The 15,847-nt window shown below is 38.0% G+C and overlaps 1 protein-coding gene across 6 annotated transcripts in view; it reads left to right on the forward strand.

Annotated features, from left to right (window-relative positions):
- The window catches only part of PHF20 (PHD finger protein 20), a 70,629-nt gene that overhangs the window by 21,969 nt on the left and 32,813 nt on the right, over positions 1-15,847 (forward strand). For 4 of the 6 annotated variants that reach the window (XM_084296785.1, XM_084296783.1, XM_084296782.1 and 1 more), the window contains 5 exons: positions 2,492-2,879; positions 3,271-3,378; positions 4,784-4,960; positions 5,737-5,907; positions 13,860-14,135. In XM_084296785.1, coding sequence (XP_084152911.1) covers positions 2,492-2,879; positions 3,271-3,378; positions 4,784-4,960; positions 5,737-5,907; positions 13,860-14,135 — 1,120 coding nt within the window. The remainder of the gene's footprint in view (positions 1-2,491; positions 2,880-3,270; positions 3,379-4,783; positions 4,961-5,736; positions 5,908-13,859; positions 14,136-15,847) is intronic. The other 2 variants (XM_084296786.1, XM_084296787.1) reach the window with 1 other exon arrangement.

The raw sequence follows: 15,847 nt of genomic DNA on the forward strand, positions 1-15,847 counted from the left end.
CTCACAAGGGAACTACCTTCATGGCCATGAGAAATATTTCTGCCATATTTAACCTTAAATACATGAAGATGAATGATCTGAAGAGAGATTCTTCATAAAAAGGACAAAATATTTTGTCTCTTATCTCCTGTAGGTGGTTTCTTGTGTTTCTATATGGCTGTAGATAGGTTTTGCAAGGAATAAGTTTGCTTCTTTTAACCACTGGCTGGGAAGCTTTCTTTTAACTTAAGGGAGAAGTTATACCAGAACATTTTGTTCTGTCCTTTAGTGTAACAAAGCATAAAAAGATTTACTTCTGATCGTGTAAACAGAGCTCTAATAAAGTCCTTAAACAGTTGATCTGCTGGAGAGCTCAGGACTCAGTTGTGAATGTAAGTTCCTTGAGGTGTGGATTCAGATGCAGCACTAATGCAGCAGCATGCTGCCAGTGGAATGGAGTGGTCTCTTTCTACAGAGGGAAAGGCTGTAGCCATGAAGATGCAAGGAGCTCATGTCTTGTTTTTAAACAAACAAAAAAAGCCCACCTGGTTTCTGATGGAAGTAGCACGAACTGGCCTTCTTTTCTATAATGACTACCTTTGTTTCTTTAATTCCCTCTGAAGAGGGAGTAACATGTTCCATTGAACAGCGATAGTGAAATACTTATAACTTGCACAGAGCGATAGCATTTATGCAAGGACAGACAGCTTTTAAGAATTCAGTAAAACTGAGCTAATTCAAGAGACAACCATAAACACAGTAAGTTTAAGAACAGTTTAAGATAGTTTGTGTTGTGGTACCTCTTTTTATTCATATCAGATGGTCTGTGAGTAACGCAACTAATGAAACCTAATGTCTGAGGGTTATTTTTTGAGTGTGAGGTATGTTTTTTTGTTTGCTTTGAGGCTTTTGTTTTTAAACTGATATGTGAGGTTTCCATTGAAGCTTTTCCTACATCTGTGGTATTCAAGGAATCTGTGCAAGAAATTAAAGCAGTGGTTAAAGCAGTGCTCAGGCACTAGTGCTTTTTCTTCATGAGATGATGACAGAATTTCTTCTTTTTGTCTAGCTGTTGTTCTGAAATGTGCAGCAATTTGTTTTCACATTATATAAAAAAAAAAAAGCCAAAAAAAAAAAACACCAAAAAAAATAACCAAACTGTTTATCACCTCTGCTGAGTATGATTGAAATCATGTTATAGATGGTGGAACAGATGTTTGTTCACCGTTTTATTGCATCAGAATTGTTTCTTAGGACTGTGATCTGGAAATGGCAATCTTAAAAGGCACCAGTTCATGTAATCCATGTACTGATAGGAAGATAGGGGTGGGAAGAGGCAAGCTGTACTATCATACAAGGATTTACTGAAACTTAAGTGTATTCTCAGAATTTTGTGTAATTCAAAATAGCTGTTCCACTTTCTTTTTCCCAAGTGGTATTCAACCTTTTGTTTGAATCAGCCTTCAAAGTTTTTTCTAGTCTTCTCTTCCTGACCTCGTGCCTTGCTGTGCTATGGCTGGAAAGGAGTCTGGTTTCTTGCTAATGCTTCAAGATACTAGGTAACATGAAGAGGGAAGTTAAACTAAAAGCAGTGTTGACATGTGATCAGATGTAAATTACTGATCAAGGCTCAAAATTAGAAGGCTTCTGTTGATCAGAGCAGAAGTGTTCGGGGATAGCCTGTAGCAGGAGCATTGGAAGGAGGTAACCAGCATCCCCCCACCATGTGGTGTTGGGATGAAACCCAATTGCAGCATGCAGACGGTGTTCAGTAACAGTGAACTGTTGATACAGGGATGTCCTTTCTGAGTTTGTGCTGCTGTATCACAGTTATGGAAAAATGAAAAGTACAAATGAATGAATTGAATGTTATCAGTAGCTTATACTGGACAGGGACTAATAAAGCTTTTGAAGTTTAAAGTGCTTAGTGTTTTTTGATTGTTTCATTTTTAAATACAGGCATGTAGAACTTAACATCATGCAGATGTTGAAGTTGGTGATGTCAGTTGCTTTTTAGATGACTCTACCTAGTGCATTTCATAGCAGTGATGATGGCAACCTAAATACTGTTTTATTTTGAGACACTTTTGTTAAAAGATGATAACGGGTCTTTTATCCACGTGATTGAAATGTTTGTCCTTGTCTGTGCTCCTGACTCCCACTCCTCCCTCGGTGTCCTAGGTAAGGTTTAAGTAGCACTGCTCAAGCTGGCATACAACTATGGAGTTGATTACTGGCCCTAACCTGCATATGAGAACCAAGACAGAGTCTCAGATTAATTCCTTTGACAGTTCAACAGCATAAGTTATACTGTCCTGTTAAAGCAGTGTGTCCATGCTCTGTTGGTTTTTGAACAGTTCAAGTACCTTTAAGTTTTTAATCTGTGGGTTACAACAGAACATATGCCTTCATTTGAAAAGTTGGAAAAAGTGCAAGTCTGCTAAATGCACAGGTGGGGGGAGGGCTTTCAGGCTGCAGCACGTTAATTTTTATATTTCACTCTTTATTATAGAATATTGTGGGTAATGCTAAGCCTAAAGAAAGAGGTAATGAAATTCCATCATCTCCTGAAAAGCGGGAGAAATTTAAAGAACAGAGGAAAGCAACAGGTAATGCAAAGAAAGACAAGAATGAAAAGACATTAAAGACTGAGAAGAGGGTTAAGCAATCTGATAAAGAAGGAAAACTGATAGTCATCTCAGAAAAAGGCAAGGTCTCAGAGAAGAATATATCTAAGAATGGAAAAGAAGATAAAGAGAATATATCAGAGAATGATATGGAATATTCAGTAGATACACAAATTGAGAAGAAGCCTGAGAATGACAATGTAAAGAGTCCCCAGGAAAATGTGAAAGAAACTAAACGAAAACGTGGAAGACCGCCAATAACACCTCCAACAGGTATGTAGTTGAACTTAAATGTATATGCCATGTATCAGAAACCCTTGTAAACTCACTTACAAAGAAAACAATCTAATTCTGTCCACAACCTAAGTATCTAGAAGTCTTCAATTTTCTAAAACTTCAGCTTTGGTTTAGGGCAGCTGAGAGCATACTTCTTACTCACATTTGGAGTTCTAACGGTTTGGTTGGCAATTATGAATATTACTTGCCTAAATCTGCGTTAATAGAATATGCCTGTAGTAGGATTAAATGCTTGTATGTAGACTGAAAGCCACAGGATACTATTCATGTAGGTCTAGTATTTTAAATTGCAAGACTTGTGAATTTATGTTTTAAAGTTTCCCAGCTTTCCATCTAGTCAACTCCTGTTCTCTGTCTAAATATGTAGAACCAAGTTCTCAGACGCTGCAGCCAATAACTTTGGAGTTAAGACGTCGGAAAATACCTAAAGGAGGTGAAGTTCCTTCAAAGCGTCCTAGGGTTGAAAGAAACTTGTGTGAGTGTTTTTTTTGTTTTGAACTCTTGCAGTATTTGTACGTATAAGCTGAAGTGGAGAAAGAAAAAGTCTGTGGTATTAATCTTTAACTGTGATATCTGAAATAGAAAAACAGGTGCTGCATTTCCTCTTAAATTGGCTGTTCACGTATAGCATCGTTGTGCTGAAATTAGCTCCTAGGTCTTGAAAGTTTGGTTTGGATAGAGAAACCACAAGCTGTCATTCTTGACGAATTTCACAGATGTAAGGGAGGTAATAGTTATATTGGCTCTAATACTTAAAAGGTTACAGAAACCCTTCTCTAGGTGGAGAAACTATTTTCATGGAATCATAGAATTAGAGAATAGCTAAAGTTGGAAGGGACCCCCCAAGGATCATTCAGTCCTCCTCCTGGTACCACACAGGACCACTAAAAATTAGACTGCATGGCTGAGAGTGTTGTCTAAACACTTCTTGAACTCTGGCAGGCCCACTGGAGCCTGTTCCAGTGCCTGACCAGCCTTTTGGTGGAGAACCCCAGCCCAACCCTCCCCTGTCCCAGCTCCGTGCCGTTCCCTTGGGTCCTGTTGCTGTCCCCAGAGAGCAGAGCTCAGCGCCTGCCCCTCCGCTCCCCTCGTGAGGGAGCTGCAGGCTGCTATAAGGCTTCCCCTCGGCCTCCTTTTTCTGGGCTGAACAAACCAAGGGACCACAGCTGTTCCTCCTATGTCTTGCCCTCCAGACCCTTCACCATCTTTGTAGCCTTTGGACACTTCATTTGGATGTTTTTAGTTACTAGATGGAGAATTTAGCACATTGCTTCGCAAAGCAACTTTAATCTTAGATAAAAATTCACATCATTGCAGTCTGATAGCTTCTACTTTTAATATTGTATAATGACATTTAAGGAACTTGAATGTGTTGTTGAGAAAGAATATTACTATAGAAGATGTAATTGTCTGAACAAGGAGATGAAGATCTGAAGAAGTCACTCTTTCCCTTCCTTAGGACCAGAAGGCATTAAAACTTGAGTGCATGCAAGCTACCATTTTAGGATCAAAGTTTTTTGTCTGAATTGTCACATCTAACTTCTGGTATTATTTACATTTGTGGGATGGTTGCTTTTTAAAGCAATGTTTTATCAGTAAGATAGTGATCGTTATCTTAAATTTGTTAACAAAAGAAAATATTAAGAGATGTACAAAACAGGCTTTTCTCTGGATTCTATGCTTTTTTTTCTATAACTGTTGATATCATTGTAGCTTTTGTGGAGAGGCCTAATCACTTGCGCTATTTGGCTTTTGCTGTTAACCTGAATCATTTAAAAACAATTAAAAACGATCACCGGGTGAAATGATCTTTCAAGTTAGCTACTGAGCTATTCAGTAATCCTATGCCTTCATAGTACCATCAGATTTCTCTGTTCTAGCTCAGGAAAAATTGAAGAACTCTTCAGATAACCATGAAAAAGACCAGATCAGGAGGCGGTCTTCAAGACTCTCATCTAGTGTTAGCCATGAGATTTTAAATACAGATCAGGTCACAACTTCAACAGAAACTCAGCCTTTGAAAGATGCAATATCTAACCCAAAGGAGCCTGAGAAGGGTAAGCAGCTTCCTGGTATACTCTGGATTTGGTATAGAAGTCTTCTAGTTGCAAGCACTGTATTTACACTCGCATAACCTGTAATCTGCATTTAAAACACGTTTTGAGTAGCAGTGCAGAGTAAACTCAAGGAAAGCTTATTTTAATCTCTACTGCCTTCATTGTTTTTTGTTTCTGATTCCCTGTCCATCAGTAACTCTAGCACTTACCTTGCGTGTAGGGTGCTTTTCCAGTAGAGAGATAACTGGCTGGATCCTTGGCTGCCTTGAGAGGGAGAGCTCCACAGGTTGACTAAAGACTTACAGGAAAAGTTCTGAAGAGATGCAGGTTTTGCTTGCAAAAGTGAAGTAATTACGAAGTTTTAACATTCTTTTGATTGGAGAAGTAATTTAATTGCTAAACTTAATGTTTGATCCTCTTGAACACTAAAAACACCAATCAAGATGCTTTTATTTTTGGACTGGTTAGAAGTAACGCTTCATTTTTCTATTTTGTCCTTTACTGCCTTTCCCTTTCAGGGAAAGTTCTGCCAGTGGTATGAGTAGACCTATCCCATTTCTCTATAATGAGCTAGTAGTCTGTTTTTTAAGCAGCTTTTGAATTTAGAGGGTAGATGCAAGTGGTTGTGTTGTAAAAGCTTAATTTTGTGTTAATAAAACAGCAGTCTGATCATGGGTGGTTGTTTCTCTACTGTAATATGATGAACACACATTGTTCCAGAATATGCTTTTGTGTGCATTTTACTCAGTTTCCTCTTTTTTTCCCCTCCCTTATAGTCCAGTTAGATGTTCCCGTTGAATCTGACCAAAGTTTCAGTGAACAAGCATCCCCTGGAAACACATCGCATAGCACGGTACTCAGTACGGATGCCAGTTTGCAGGAAGAAAAAGCGGAAGACACTGAGTCTTCCTCTGCTGCTGTCAGAACTCAAGAACCTTCTGCTACAGGTTCTAATTTTGATTTTTGTTATAATATTAATGCTTTTCTTAAGTCAACTAATGGTAGGTCCTTCATGCTCTTGAGTGTGACTAACAATACATTTGTGTAATGCTAACTATGGGGGGAAAATGTGTAATTCTACTCCTTATGCACTCAATTTTAATCTCTTGTGAAAGCTTTGGAGGTTGACAGGAATATTCCAAAAAGCAGAAACCATACTCTTTAAGTGACTGGGTGTAATATTTCTAACATGTGAATGGTGACATTAACAGCAGTGCTTGTTTTCAGGATGTATTTGTCATTCAAGGTTAGGTCATAGTTAAAAGATTGGGTTATTTTTGTGCTGCAGTATGTCAGAGCACTGATGTTGGGGAATCTCAATTGTGCAATTCTATGCACTCGTGTTTTGGCCTCTGTTACACTTAAACCCTAGAATATTCAGAATTTTTAGTGCAAATGTGTGAAATAGTTCAAACACTTCAATCTTTCTCAATGTGCAAATTCTGTTATTTTATCTTAGAAGTGTACTTACCTTTCTTTTTCAAACTGAAAGTTCCTATATAGGCAGTAAACTACGCCCAAATATAATGCTGTCCTGTGATTATTTCCTGGAGCTTCAATATTCTTATCCCCAGCTAATTGGGAAAACTTGAACTATAAATTCACTAGTTTACACTCTATCAAGAAAGATTTAAATTAAATGGACCAGAGCATTTAGAGGAATATAGAGTTGCTTAGCATTGCTAGAATAACCTCTGTGCTAGCTTTCATCCTGTTTGTTCTTCCAAACTTCCTCTCGTGCTTGCACATCCTCTTTTACCCACCCTGTACAAATGTGTACAGCTGAAACTGTACTAATGAAATTCCCTCTGTTTGCCACTGATAACAATAGCATGTGCGTGGGAAGTACATGGGTTGTCTACTAATATTTAAGTCTTAAAGCTCTTTTGATCTTTGTTCTCTTAAACAGTCTGATGATACATACACCTGTTTTCTATGGTATATCCAGCATCTTTTCAGTTGGTATGTGTTGGGCATGATGATTTTGCTTCGTGCCATAATGTGTAATCACAGAGCTATGGGGTTAGTGGTCAAACATTACTTCAAAAAAAAAAAATTTGCCTCTTGCAAGGGCTTCTGCTTTTTAACTTTAGTACTCGTATAGCTTTTCAAGGAGTTTCCCAGTATCTTAGCTTCAAGTATCTACAAAGTCAATGTAGCATTAAAATTTGTACTAGTGTACATGAACTGGGCTGTTGTAGCTGTATGCTTGTTTTCAGGGATTGCTTTTTAAGGGAAAAAAAAAGGTTTTGGGATCTGTAATTCATCAGTATGTCAGGTTACAGCAAACAAAATACATCTAGTAAATGTGAAAGAACAAATAAATTAAGACTTCATACTAACATATTCTGTGTGTATTTGGTGCTGATTGGGGAATCTCTTCCCCTTTGAACAAACTTTAAGGAATTGATTGATAGACTTAAGGAGGAAAAAAACTGCTGCTGTTTTAGTTTGACTTTCATACATTGACTTTCATACATGTTCAGCTTGAAATCACAGGTGCAGTTTGTTCATCTTAATATATATTTCTGCTTGAGCTTGCATACTATATGTTGAGGTGAGATGCTGTATTTTGTTGGGGAGAAAGTGGGGAAAATAACTATTTGTACATTTGAAACATAGTGATACTTCTCAGTTTTAGCTTCTGGGGAGTTTAACTCTGGCCCCAGGTAAATGGGGTAAGACTCCAGGATAATGCAACTGAACTGTTGAGAATTCAAGAAGCTGTGGTCCCTTCGGTTATCTTTTGCAGTTACTACTTTAGTTTTCCCTTCGGTTTTGTATCGTGTATATTACTGAGCACTTTGTCTTAAACGGATGAGAATATCAGCTGAATGCATAATGCTTCAGTGTAATTCACACTGATGTGATTCATGGGATGTGGGCATCTCCTGAGCTAACTTAGTTGGATACAAGGAATAAAGCTGGGGTAACAACTTCTAGTTTGCTTCAGTACCCAGAGCCTCCAGTATTGCACTCTTGATATTCACGCTTCTGTAAGTACTTGAGCTAACTTGAATCCAGTTCACTCAAGAATATGTGCTTGCATTGAATTGTTGCCTGAAGTTCAGGAGTGGTGGTGGTGTCTGAAAATCCATGTTTCTGAACATGGGTTTTGTTTCATTTAATTAAAGCCACCTCACTGACCATTAGAAGCTCCAGATGTGTGTGGGTAGACATCCAGATGTGGCAATCAAGAGTTTTTATTGGAGAAACTTCTTAGGGATGTGGAGTAAGAATTGTATAGGGTGCATTTGAGTAAAAACTGTGAGTTGTCATAAAAGAAAAATTCATAGGTTTCTATATTTAACTAACATTAAAAATGTTACTGGAGTGAGTGGTTTGTTAATCAGTAATTTTAAAATCTGTAGATCCTATCAGGGCAAATCTGTTGTTAAAGATTAGAATTTTGTTATCCTGTACATATTTCTGGCTTACTTTTGGCATTGTGTTTATATACTCCACTGTAGATGACAAGCATGATAGGGAACAGTAGTGCTCCAAACACTAATAATTGAATGTCAAGCAGTTTATGTTCTCATACTTGTGGGTGTATTCAAGAGTTTTGGGGTTTGGAAAGAAGTGTTCTGTCAGAACAGCTGATACAGGTGGAAAAAACGGACACTTCTTACATACAGGGTTCTCCAAAAAAAAAAAAAAAAAAAAAAACACATGTAGGAGTTAAAGTGAAAGATAACTTTTACTTAGAATAGTGCAACCTTGTAACCCAGTACTAACTTTGTCTGTGGGCTTCAATTCTAATCACTTGATGGGAACTCATCCTCTTTTTGTAGGAAAATACTACAAAATATAAAATTAAAACCCTCCTTTTCTTCAGTGTGTGGTGTTAGTTTTGTTTTGGTATGGGTGAATGATGGACCCCAGCAGCACTGGTTTTAACATGCACAATGTATGAGAAGAACAAGGTTGATAACATTTCAATATCAGCAGTTTTTAAGGGCAAAAGTGATATTTAAGAGTGCCCGATTACTGGTCAGTAGATGATTCAAGACTTAGAGTAGTTGCAGTCACAGCAGATGCAATTGACAATGTTTACATGCTTGTTATCTTTTAAAAGATAATGTGTTCTAGAAGGCAATACAGCATTTTGTCAAAGCTTAATTTCCTTTTTTTTTTAATTTTCATCAAAATTCTCATTAAGTTAATTATATGTAGTAGAGAATTAAAAAAAAACAAAAAAAAACACCGTTCTGCTGGTTTTTTGGCTCCCCTAGTGTCTAGGGATTACAACTGGTGATTTAGGTTTTAGCTAAAGCAAGTCATGCTTCAAATAATGGGGTGAGCCTGTTGGCAAATTCTTACAGCCAGTTAATGCTCCATTTCATGTATCTGAAAACAGCCTTAAAAGCACTCTACAGCAGTTGGTGTAGCTTTACTCTCAAAAATTGATTTGACTTTAAAGGGGAGCTCCCTTTGCTTTCCACAGATCTATCATGTTTTTGTTTTCCAGAACTTGAGACGACTTTACGTGCATAGACATGCATCCAAGGATTCAATTTATCTCATACTTACCATGTGGTTTTCTAACTTTGTCACATTTAGCATTGTGTTTCAGTTAATGGAGAAGCAGCAAATATTTCTATCCACATAGAGAGGACAGCTGCATATCCTGCAGCACACCTAGGTAGGCTGGTATTCCTTCAAGGTTGTGTAAAAGTTGTCATTGTAAACATAAAGATGGAGTACAAATGGAAGTCCATCAACCTTGCTAACTTAAACTTTCTTACAGCTAGACACAGTGATCTGGAAACAATGTGAAAGGCTTCACTTGCACTTTGAGAGGTTTAAGTTCACCTACCTGCTACCCCCTCTGAATGCATATTGAGGTTTGCATGTTGAGTAGTACACTGAGCACTTGCCAAGCTTTTTATGCATTGTAGACATCCCTATTCTTATTGTTACGAATTCAGTGCTCACACAAGAAAAACATTGTAAGATGAAATAGTCTTAAGTAGTTCTTCCCATGTCAAATAACATTTCAGGCTCAAAACAGAACTTTCTGCTTTCTGTAGCTGAATGGTTGCTGGATGTGCTGAAGGTGCTTAATGCTGTTCTTACCTAAAGTAAGGTGAGAAGAGCTATTAGACAAGGTACTTTGTTTCACAGTTGAGGTCTTGGAAGACAGGTTTTGGGAAAACTAAGGAAGAAGCATAGTTTGAGTGCTAAAATGGTGAGCAGGAACCCTTGAGCTGAAGGAGAACAACAGAAGGTTTCAGAAGAAATAAACAGTGCTAAAGAGGAAGTCAGACCAGTGGTGTAAAAAGGTCCAAGGCACAGTGTAAGGAGTGTCAGCTGGGCTAGGGGTAAGGCTGTGATTAAAACCTGAACTGTTGTGGGACTAGATGTATTCCTAAAGGAACTCCCAAGTGGTTTGTGTAATTGAGGCTGACTGCACTGAACTGACCGACAACAGTAGGCCTAATAAGCCAACTTCATGTTTTTATGACTTGGAAAAGTCAGAGGCAAGTTTTTTCATCCCAACACAAAATACATAAAATTTACATCTGCAGTTCAAGAAGGGTAACACTAACAAACTGAAGAATCATGAAAGTACCAGATGGAAGAAACTTAAGTTTAACAGCAAACGAAGGAATAATTTGTTTTTCTCTTAATATTTCTTTGGAGAGTGGGAGACAGACTAGAAATCTAATCACTTTAAAAAGCAATTCGTGAAGATCTAATGACTAGAATCTGCAGTAAAGGCAAGCTTCTAACTGAAAGGGGAAAAAGCTCTTAAGTATTCAGTGCACTGTTGGCATTTTGGGATGGCTTACCACTGCCTTGTAGAAGATTCTCAAAGACTGGCAGACCTTAAATCTGGATTCTGGGCTGCTGCCACACATTCCTATCCACACATTCCTATCCCATCAAGAGTCAATTCAAAGAAGGAATCTGGGGGGAGGTAGTGGGGAGAAATCTCTTGTGGACTTAAGCTTCTACATGGTGACATTTTACTGTAAACTTACTGTTAAATTTGCCTTAAAGCTTGTGTCCTTTGGATAATAGAGTGCACTGAGAAGTGAGGTAGGCTGCTGAGCTGAATGCTGAAAAGATGTTTTTGTCTGTGCAGTGAAAGTTAAAGGAGACACTGTTGTTTGTTTGACCTTGAGTTTGTGTGATTAATAGTGTAGTGTTTAATTGAGTACCAGGTAAAGATTTTTAACTTTGTTTAAAAGCACAGAAGAAACAGCGGGTGGGAGGTTTATCATTAAGATTTCTTTGTAGTCAGAGGAAACATGGTATGTTCACCTTACTAACCAACCTCCTCTGGGAAGGCAAGTGCCTGAAAATTTGATGCTAACAATGCAAAACTGGCCTTCTTTCAATAGAAACCAATTTTAGTGCTACGTTTAATGAGCAAAAATTGTGTAAGAATGAAAATAACCCCCCTTTATATGTTGGTGTGATGAAGAAGCTTCAGCTGATGCTTAGCTGGGAGTACAGCCTCCTTAAGGATTCTCCTGAGTGGCAGAGCTGAACCTCAGTTTTGTACAGTTTCCTGGCAGCAGGGAGTTCTATAGTCTTGCAAAGAAGAAAGATGCCCCCAAATATGGTGGCAGCGCTACTAATATAAGCTTTGTTCTGAACTTTGTGTGATTGTCCGTGGTTTTCATTTCTCAGAGTAGATTCCTTTTGCACATTGCAGTAAGTTTTTTTTTTTTTTTTCTTCTTTCCTTCCCCCTACCCCATGTCTTTGTTACCTCCTTGTTGCTAAACTTCAGCTGACACGATCCTGTGCTCCTCTTCTAACTTTTAGCTGATCATTTAGAAGCTGTTCCCTGTGTCTGCTCAAGAATTTGTCCATCCCAATGGAAGGAAAGTGCTCCAAGCTTGGGTACAGAGCTCCTGACAGGGCCTCATCGTGACAGCTGTATGATGGTATAACAGCTTCCCTTGTCATCTTCATAATACTTGTTAAATAAATCTTTGGGCCCATTTGCCCCTTCCTGCTGTAGTTAAAGTTTCCCCATCTTAATGCTAATTAAGTTGAAGCAAGTTATCTTTCGTTGTCCTGAATGCTGGTTTTTAGCCTTACAGTCAAGAGAACCTGTCTGCACTTGCTTTCACTAAATCCACCAGCCATTTCATTAATCAGTCCCAAAATAATTTTCATTCCTTAAGAATGCAGCTTCTAAAGGTGCACAGTCTATTTAGATTTTGGTATTGGCAAGCTTTGTCATTCTGGTAGCGTGATCCAGTTGTTCAGGTTTGTTGCAACCTTACTACCCTCATTGCTTGAAGCAGTTTCCCTGTCAGGATGTTTTTAATACAACTACACCAAAATGTCTTTCCCGTTCTCCTTGTGAAACACCTAAAAGCTATGTCTTCGTTTCTACCATTTTCTTCTTTCTTTTAATCAATCTCATGTGCATATACGAGTCTGTTAATCTTTCTACCTATACCAGTCTCCGTAGTACTGTTCCCTGTTCTTCCTCCATGAATAACTTCAAGTTATTTTTTTCCCATGATGTATTTAAATTGATTACACTTCAGATAGCTTTCTAGGGTGCTTCTTACATGTCCTTTAAATATGCAATTCACTGGAATTCACCATTTTTGTTGCTACATGCTAAGCATTTCTGAACGATCTGTGCTGTCTTGCATCAAATTGTGTTGATGCTATCTATAACTCTCCCATTCAATCTGTTCCTGTGTACGTGTGCTTGTAAAAAACTGTAACTGCTCTTGTTCATGTTTGTAATGTTTCTGGGTCCTTTGTGCTCTCTTTCCAACTATTTTCAATGTAATGCCGTGGTACACAACATGTTAATGAAAACTTTTGGGTTGTATCACTGTTGCTGGGTCTAGGTGTTGTCTTTAAATGCTTCTTCCTTCTTAATTCCTTGAGTTTGAGAATACTCATAAATAGGGAAATAATGTTTTAGTGCTGGCAAAACAAATGGAAAATTTATATTTGGAAACAGTTTTGTAAAAATGATACCTCCTTTCATACGATTACTTTGTCCTCTGGCTGGTGGTTATTTGATGCTGTATGTATGCTAGTGATGGATAATTGCCCTGATCTCTTGTATCTGTTTCCTATTTGCTGCCTCTCCTGTTTTATCAGATGCAGGGACTAGTGACAGTAGTCCGATTTACTGTTAGTTCACAACGTTTATGCGTTTCATAGCAAAAACATTAAGTTTCTGAAGTCCTGGGAGAAGGAGCAAGAACTTAACAGGTTAAATGGAGGTATACCCAGGTTGCACAGTAATGCTTTGTTAAGCAAATGCTTAAAACTTGAGTTGGAAGACTTGCCTTTTTTTTTTTTTTTTTTTTTTGAGAAACCAATTAACTGTAGCTTCTAGGAGGTGTTCAGAAAAATGTTCTGACATACTGTTTATTGTTCCTTTGTTGCTGAAAGTAATCAGACTTCGGTGGTCAGGCAAGGCATCCAGAAAGATAGGAAAGTAGTTGAGCAGAAGTGTTTTCCTTGGAAAGTGATTGCACCAAAGATGTGAACAGTTACAAACAAGTAAATAATATACTTGATAGAACAAAGTGTATGTTTTAGTTGGAATACTGGAATACTGAAGATTATAATTGTCTTATATCTAGAGTAGCACTATATACAGTGATACTAGCTGTTGGGCAAAGGACTCATAGAAGCAAAATATCTAGACAGTAAGTCATTCATAAAAACATGAACATTGTGACAAATGATTTTAGGAGCACAGTAGGGCAGAGTTTTTCCTTAAAAGCTATTGATCTTAACAGCAGATACAACATTAAAGTTGTGGGGTGTTTTTTTTTGTTTTTTTTTTTTAGCATTTCTTTGCTAGCACGTTTTGAATGCATGCCCATTTTTTTTAATTTTGGAAGCCTTTTGGTAAATATAGCAAGTGCATGGGGGAATTTATCTGTTTTGTTCTTACAGTAACAAAACCTTTTAGGAGAGCAGATTTTCTTGCACCAAAAAAAAATGCAACTGTTGATCAAGATCACAAGTTTAAATGCAAGTTTGTGGACTGTTCAAAATCCTTCCGCAAAGCGAAGTTATTGCATTATCATATGAAATACTTTCATGGAGTGGAGAAAGCAGAATCCCAGCAGAACCCGGTAAAAAGACATATTCAAACCAGAGCTTCTTTGGCTTCTGAAAAAGCTAATCAAGAAAGGTCAAAAAGAGGACGGACCTCAACTGGTTCATTGTGTAAGTATCTCGCTGATCTCTTCCTTTTCTTTTCCTTTTTTACTTATTTATTTTACTTTTAACAGCAGCAACAGGGAGGGGAAGCAGAAAAGAACAGAAATTGATTTTCTTTCAGGCCAAAGGAGCCTCCTTACAGCTCCCTCTTATGTATTTCTTTGTGGAGAAGTATAATGATACCTGTAAACATCATGTTTTAATGAAGATAAACTGAACAAATTCCCTCATCTAGAAATATGGATCATGTACTATAATGAAGTGACTATATAGCTTCTCTTATTTCTTTGTAAAAGCTTATTAAAGTGTTAAGCCTCTGTTTCTTCTTCAGAACTACAATCCATGGAGTTCCTCATCTTTTTCTTCCTTCCATTTTTGACAAATGCCTAACTAGTGTTATTGTAAGACTTCTTTTGTCCTTTTCTGTACTAAGGCAACAGCCTGGATAATTCCATCTCTCTCTCTGTTTCTTACTTGGTCTTCACATTTCACAAGCTGACTTCAAGAATATAGTATACTAGTGTAGGAATCTAATCCTTGTCTCTGCTGGACCTATGGGGAAAAAAAAGCCAGTCTTTAACAAGTGCAGTTGCTAGAGCTGTGCTTGAAAGATCCACATGCAACTGACAGTGGAAAGGGAAAAACATTGGGGGGGAGGGGGTGGAAATCAGAATTCTTCAGTTATAACAGATAACTGCTTTGCAGTTTTTAGAGTTACGTTAACTTCTGCTTCACAGTTTCATTCTCTGAAGCACTTTGATCCTGGTGTCTCGAATGCTTCAGTGACAATGTGGGTGTACCTGGGAACTGCAGTGGTGGCGTTGACGATGTGTCCAGACTTTGTTCTTGTGGGCTGCTTTCTCTTTGTACTGCAGGCCCATGAGGATTATCTGTCTTGTGTTCTGACTGAGACAGTTTTATAGAATCCATCTTTCTCTTTGCTGAATTCTCTGGTACTTATCAATCATCTTTGCACTTGATCTTTCATTAGTATTCTGTATAGTTAAGAATTTCAAAATCTTGCAAGCTAGTAACTGAGTTACCAGTGTACGATAGCAGACTATAAAGTGCTTTACTTTACTTCATGTCTGCTTTTCATAATGTGTCTGGCAAATATTTTTCACTGGAGATGCTACTTCCTGTTCCTAACAAGATAGTGTAACTTAACTTACTGCTACTAAATGTGAACTTCTACGCCCCAGATGCTTCTGTAACTTGAAATAACACAAAGGCATAAGATTTAATTAGAGGTACCTTTTCTTTAAGTGTTTTTATACTTGTTTATATAATTGTTTTTATGTGTGTTTATTATACCCTGCAGCATATATGAAACTGAATTACTGCCTAGAGAAAGGGACCTGGGACGAATGGTTTACAAAGTGTGGCTGCTACCACTGCAGAGCAATTAGAGGAGGCTTCTTGCATAAAACCATAGAATGGCTTGGGTCGGAAGGGACCTTAGAGGTCATCTAACTCAACCCCCAAACCATGGGCAGTGATGCTACCCATTAGATCAGGTTTGCCCAGGCCCCATCCAGCCTGGCTGTGAGCACTTCCAGGGAAATGCATTTCAAGTGTTTTTTCATAGCAGACTGCTATTCTACTTTTTGAGGAGCTGTCAAATTATTTCAGTTTGAAAAATTGTTCTCCTGTGATTGGTTTGAGGGAACTGAGTAGTGACTTGACCCTCTCGTTATTCCCTTTCCCCAGGCATATAC

This window comes from Netta rufina, assembly GCF_964035555.1.
Source record: "Netta rufina genome assembly, chromosome: 16".
Lineage (NCBI taxonomy): Eukaryota > Metazoa > Chordata > Aves > Anseriformes > Anatidae > Netta > Netta rufina.